General features: G+C 46.3%; 1 protein-coding gene across 1 annotated transcript in view; it reads right to left on the minus strand.

Annotated features, from left to right (window-relative positions):
* SARC_04817 (hypothetical protein) overlaps positions 1–5,199 on the minus strand; it is a gene marked incomplete at its 5' end in the record, with an annotated part of 6,589 nt that extends 1,390 nt beyond the window's left edge. The window contains 6 exons of the mRNA XM_014301351.1: positions 182–286; positions 921–1,180; positions 2,045–2,258; positions 2,572–2,828; positions 3,928–4,009; positions 5,036–5,199. Coding sequence (XP_014156826.1) covers positions 182–286; positions 921–1,180; positions 2,045–2,258; positions 2,572–2,828; positions 3,928–4,009; positions 5,036–5,199 — 1,082 coding nt within the window. The remainder of the gene's footprint in view (positions 1–181; positions 287–920; positions 1,181–2,044; positions 2,259–2,571; positions 2,829–3,927; positions 4,010–5,035) is intronic.
* Positions 5,200–6,761: the final 1,562 nt, after the last annotated feature.

Consider the following 6,761-nt stretch of genomic DNA (forward strand, 5'->3'; position numbering starts at 1 on the left):
CTACTACCAGTAAAGTTACACTCGGATCTACTACCACGTGAAAGATACACTCAGATCTACTACCAGTAGAAGGTTACACCCAGATCTACTACCAGTGAAAGTTACACTCTGATCTACTACCAGTGAAAGTTGCGGACTTGTACAACATACGTACCCACCGGTAACGCCAACACTCACATACCGATGGCACAAGCTCCAGCCCATTGATAAACACGGGTGAGATCGTTACCACCACAAAATCAACCAGACGGCTGGCCAGGAACGAAGTGATGATCGATGCACCACCCTATAAGATAATTCAACATGTAAATATTTATCTATCCTATAAGTTAATTTACAACATGTTGTAAAGGAATATTTATTGCGGTTCGTTGTACACACACTGCACGTATGTTTCTACGGCGGATTCACCCCGCGATAAGGGCGTGTGCACTATTGAGCCATTTGGTAGATAGCAAATGGGGGTACGGAGACCGAACATACGCATTCATAGATGAGTACAAACCACTCTACGATACGTTGGGAGTCCACGTCTATTACCACCATAAATAGTTGTTGCGGATGAGAGCATTATATATATATATATACACACACACACACACACACGCACACCACACATATATATATATATAAACATAAACACACACACACACACACACACATATATATATATAGATATAGATATATATTCACTGTGCAGCGATAGTCGACTAAGCAACAATAGCACATGCTCTGATCACCACCCAATTCGCTATACGCACCCGGAGGGCGACAGACAGAAGTCCATAGATACAATCAATATCCACATCGACACAATTGAATGCGAGTATTGACATAGCCGAACAGACACATCGACACAGTACGGACAAGCGAACGAACTCGCACATGCAACAGCGTACGCCGGCCAGACTTCACTATACCTCCACCATCAGCGATTTGATTCCCCGCTGCTTCAGTACACCCAGCACCATGCTCACGTCTAGCATCTCGCCTTCTTCGCAATCAATAGGTACCACCGTCACCCCCCTTGCACCCAGAGCTTCTATTTTGGACTCATCACACCCGATTCTGCACACAATCCAAGGTTTCCTTTTGTTGTCTAGTATGGTCACGTCCATGGGCACGCGCAGGTTGGTGTCTAGGATGATGGGTAAAGGGTCGTTTCCGTTTGCCAGACGAACTGGTACGGTGGTATGACAAACAATAAAGGGCAGAAGAATAAGTCAACAATTAAAATAAATAAATAAATAAATAGAGGCGACCATTGTCGCACGGATAATTCAATGTACATGTGTTTGCCGCACAGCCTATACTTGTAACTGAGACAAGTGGTGGGATGTCTGTTATGGTGGTGAATGAGATAAACCGTAAGCCCTCAAGTACAAACCATAAACCCTAGAGTACTCAACACTACCATGAACTAATGTAGTCAAACCCGGTTTCTACGGGCGTGATTAAGAGCAGCGCAAAGGGTTGCGGCATTGAACAAACACCTTTAAAGAGCACAGGGCATAATATAGCGCTCGCTCGCGAGTGTATTTGGAACCTCAACTGGAGGAAGGCCCGTTACAGAATGCAATGTCTTCCAAATCCTACTACCAACATATATGGGGCGTGTACCGAAACATCGCTTTTAGTTGATACGAATGTAATACTACTCACTTGTAGCTGACTAGACGTACGTCGACATATGATGTGAGCAAAAGACCACGCCAATTCCCCAGCCCCAGGCGATAAAAAAGTGCATCAAACACACACACACACACACATATATATATATAATGAAGAGTAGTACAGTCGTATATATATATATATATATATATATATATATGTGCGACAGTACTACTCTCGATAGACATGCAACTCAACCGCCGCACAGAGAGCTGACAAACTATCCGCAAATCTTTCGACGGCACATCGGCACTGGAAGCACCGGCGACAACCCACTCAACAGCTAAACACGCACCACACACAGGTACGTGCCACAAGAATCAGACAAACTCAGACCCAAACTAAGACCCCCCCCCCACCCCCGCACACACACCTGTCAAGCGAGGGTTATCCGCACACACAGTGCCTATGCCCACGAGGATGCCGTCGTGGTCCGCGCGTAGCTGATGAGTCATCACCAAAGACTCATCGCACGAGATGGCCAGAGGACTGCGCTCGCGTGTGGCGATGCACCCGTTGAGACTCTGCGCATACGTGAGCGTCACATACGGACGGCCCCACACTGTGTAGGCGTTCACCTGTGTCTGCTATACAGGAAAGGGGGACAGGATAGAAAGGATAGAAAGGGTCAGAGATATATAGACAAGCGATGGAGAGAAGGTAGGCTGACCTGCGTCTGCTATACAGGACAGAAAGGATAGAAAGAATAGAAAGGGTCAGAGATGTATAGGCAAGCGATGGAGAGAAGGTAGCTATAACCCAAGAATCTCCAGCAACCCTTGGCGTATCTCAAAAAAAAAAACATCGATGGACTTCCCGTTCACCACAGGGGCACCCTATACAAACGGCACAACACCAGCGGCCCAGCACCAAACGTAACACCAACCAAGCATGACACACCTCGGTAGGTAGATCGTCCGACACTATGCAAGGTACCGAACTTCTAGGCACGGGCAGATTACCGGCCAAAGCCATAGCCATAGACGACACGTTCTCTGAGCTGGCGCTGTGCCACATCTTGGGTCGGCCACCAACGGGCATTCCCAGAGACGTGGAGGAGAGGAAGTGATTGAGTTTGTCTACCTCGTTTTGGAATAGCTGACGTTTCTCACTGGAGCTGTGCTTCACAAAGTCTGTGCCGGCGTCTGTGCTGGATGCTGTGGCGGGTATGACACAGACGGTGTGCGAAGGAGAGAGTGGTGTGTGAGAGTGAAGAACGTAGTGTGGTGTTTGTCCTACTGCTGCGACAACGGAGACACTGCTGCTATACCGAGCGCCGTATTGGATATGTCATGCACAGATGACGCCGAGAATACAGCTATAAGTGCTATATATCTATATACATACATAAATACATATATATATATATATATACATATGTATATGTATGCATATATATATATATATATATATATACATATATATACATACATATGTATATGTATGCATGTATTATGTATATATATATATATGAATATACATATTTATAACGACGCCGTGTTACTGCTATATATATATATATATACACACATATATACATATGTATATGTATGCGTGTATTATGTATATATATATATATATGAATATACATATTTATAACGACGCCGTGACGACGCCGTGTTACTGCTATATATATATATATATATATATATATATACATACATACATTCAAGGCGTAACAAGCTATTCAGACTGATCTGCCATCTCAATGGTGAGCTTTCATTTGCGGACTGATTTATACAAAGGAGTGCGCGCACGTGTGACAGGAGACCGTCGCACTCAGAATATGTCCACCAAAACGTATAGGACTAATGCCGAGTGCATCACTACGGCAACCGCACCCCGATACGCCTAACTACAGGCACAGCTGCAGTGTAACTTGCGATGATAAGGATACTGAAGTGGCCGCGGGAAAACGCAAAACTCAATACTTCTCACGACTTACGCTCAGGCAGACAGGTCGACTGTACAGCAGAGGCACGGCCGACATGTAGATAACGCCGCCATACACGTGATGGGTGGCTAAAACAGGTCAACACAGTCGTAAGGCTGGTAAGGCATATATACATTTATGAGGCTTCTAAGGTATATACACTAGTGAGATTGCGCACATACTTATATGGTTGCTATCTGTCGTGCCGTTTTACTTACACGTGATGGCTGGCTAAAACAGGTCCACACAGTCGTAAGGCTGGTAAGCCATATATACATTTCTAAGGCTACTAAGGTATTTGCCTAGTAAGACTGCGCACATACTTATATGGTTGATATCTGTCGTGCCGTTTGATGTCAGTTCCGCATCGGCTGCCGCAGACGTATGGTATCCCTGATGTCCGTTCTGAAACACGCACATGAAGCAAAGCCAAGACCGCCAGAATGAGTGCGCTTTCCATATAAGTAGATGGGTAGGTAAGGCAGCCACCCATTGGTCGCAAGTGGATACGTCTTATGGTGGTCCGATGATCCTGTAGAGCTCCCCGGTGCAGAGTGCTACCTACCACGCACACCAACAGAGCCGACATACTCTGGGATACTCTAAGATCCGATATAGTACACGTACATACGCAAACAGGCCTATGCAAAACACCCACAACAGGACGCTAATCCCAAAGACCACCGAGCCAACATGGCATGGGGTTGCTCTGCATATAGGTTTATACGAGAGAAGTGGCCTTGTTTATGTGCGGCCCATCCTCTGAAAAACCGGACAGGTGCAGGAAGGGCCACTACAACATATAGGCACGGCAGGTTCACTGTGCAACGACCGGTGCATTCGCGCCTATACCTATACAATGTATGTGTAGGTATACACACGATCGTAACAAACAGTTGACCATCTGTTATAGAGACATGGACAGCGCTATGATACTCAAGGTGTCCGTATCCAAACTCTACAGACAGTTTCGCAGGCGGGCTTGCAGTTATAAATAGATAGACATCGAAGTACCAACCCTCAAGAATGTAATTAGAAAACGTTAACGCTCACAGATATGGACGTTCAAACCCCGTCCAAAACATGGCAAGCGCTTCAGAAGGATCGACCCTTGCACGCAAACTATCTTAGATTTACGCAGGATCTTGCATAGCCATACACATACTTAGACATTAGCCATAACCCCTCTATACGAAAGTACTATTCTATCATATACACACATACCTAGCCATTGGCCATAACCCCTCTATACGAAAGTACTACTCTACCATATACACACATACTTAGACATTGGCCATAACCCCTCTATACGAAAGCACTACTCTACCATATACACACATACATAACCACTAGCCATACACATACTCAGCCAAATAGCCCCATACACACGTGCATTGACACTCCCCCACAGCTGTGGGTGGGCTGTCTTACCAGGGGTACTTGGATGGTGATTTCGGCTGTGGGTGGGCTGAGCGCATTCGTGGGTGAGACTGGGCAGCTCTCTGGGCGGATGGGTGTGGTGTTGATGGCCAGTTGGTCCAGTTGAATGCCATGGCGCATGCGGTCCACTTTTGTTTTCAGGTAGTTCAGCGTGTCTACGGATATCTGCGAAGGTGTGTGATGTGTGCGTGTAATGATCTGAGCAGGTGTGTGAGGTGTGTGTAAGGACCACTTTTGTTTTCAGGTAGTTCAGCATGTCTACGGATGTCTGCGAAGGTGTGTGGTGTGTAATGATCTGAGAAGGTGTGTGGTGTGTGTGTGTGTAATGATCTGAGAAGGTGTGTGGTGTATGTAATGATCTGAAAAGGTGTGTGGTGTGTGTATAATGATCTGAGAAGGTGTGTGGTGTGTGTGTAATGATCTGAGAAGGTGTTTGAGGTGTGTTTGGTGTGTGTAAGGATCTGAGAAGGTGTGTGAGGTGTGTGTAAGGTCCACTTTTGTTTTCAGGTAGTTCAGCGAGTCTACGGATGTCTGCGAAGGTGTGTGGTGTGTGTGTGTAATGATCTGAGAAGGTGTTTGGTGTGTGTAATGATCTGAGAAGGTGTTTGGTGTGTGTAATGATCTGAGAAGGTGTTTGGGGTGTGTAATGATCTGAGAAGGTGTGTGGTGTGTGTATAATGATCCGAGAAGGTGCGTGGTGTGTGTGTAATGATCTGAGAAGGCGTGTGGCGTGTGTGTAAGGATCTGAGAAGGTGTGTGATGTATGTGTAAGGTCCACTTTTGTTTTCAGGCAGTTCAGCGTGTCTATTGATATCTGAGAAGGTGCGTGACGTGTACTAGGCTGGTCAGTAAATAAGTAGATCTGCGGAAGGGTGTGGTTTGATGACAGCTATCCTTCAATTAGCGGGTGGTAGTAAAACGTGTCTACGTTACCATGACAACATGCACACCACACCGCAATTGAATTGGGGCCACTCAATACAACATCATTCGGCATAAGTCCGCAACCATAAGGCCCACTTAAAACGTGTCTACGTTACCATGACAACAAGCACACCACACCGCAATTGAATTGGCCACTCAATACAACATCGCTTGGCATAAGTCCACAACCATACGGACCCACTAACATTGCACAGAGATACACAAACACGAGCCAGCGCACAGCTCCAAATAGACAGTGGTACAGAAAGCACGTGGCAGGCAGCTGCGATAACCAATTTGCCTCACAGCCACTATCAGCAAACTACACTCACTTCTCGTGCCTACCTGGTTCACCCCAAACACTACACACACTTATCGTGCCTACCTGTTTCGGTAGCATTGGTATCCTGTCCAATATATCGATCCCGTAGTACCGGAGTGATTCTGTGGGCCATTGATAAGGTAGTGGGGGTAGGCATAGCAGAGATGAGACAAGGATATCAACATGGCATACGACATACGCATGTAACGACCACATAACACGACATACGCATGTAAGCCAAACGGCTTGAAGCCACGGCCACACTGGTCGCCAAAGGTCTATACTACGAGCTACCAGGACGAGTGATGGTGGAGAGTGGACTGAGTGAACTCAGAGTGTGTTACGCAGAATGAGTGGGTCTATACTATGAGCTACCTAGACGAGTGGTGGTGGAGAGTGGACTGAGTGAACGCAGAGTGTGTTGCGCAGAAGGAATGGGTCTATACTATGAGCTACCCAGACGAGTGGTGG

Source organism: Sphaeroforma arctica (assembly GCF_001186125.1).
Source record: "Sphaeroforma arctica JP610 unplaced genomic scaffold supercont1.284, whole genome shotgun sequence".
Classification (NCBI taxonomy): domain Eukaryota; class Ichthyosporea; order Ichthyophonida; genus Sphaeroforma; species Sphaeroforma arctica.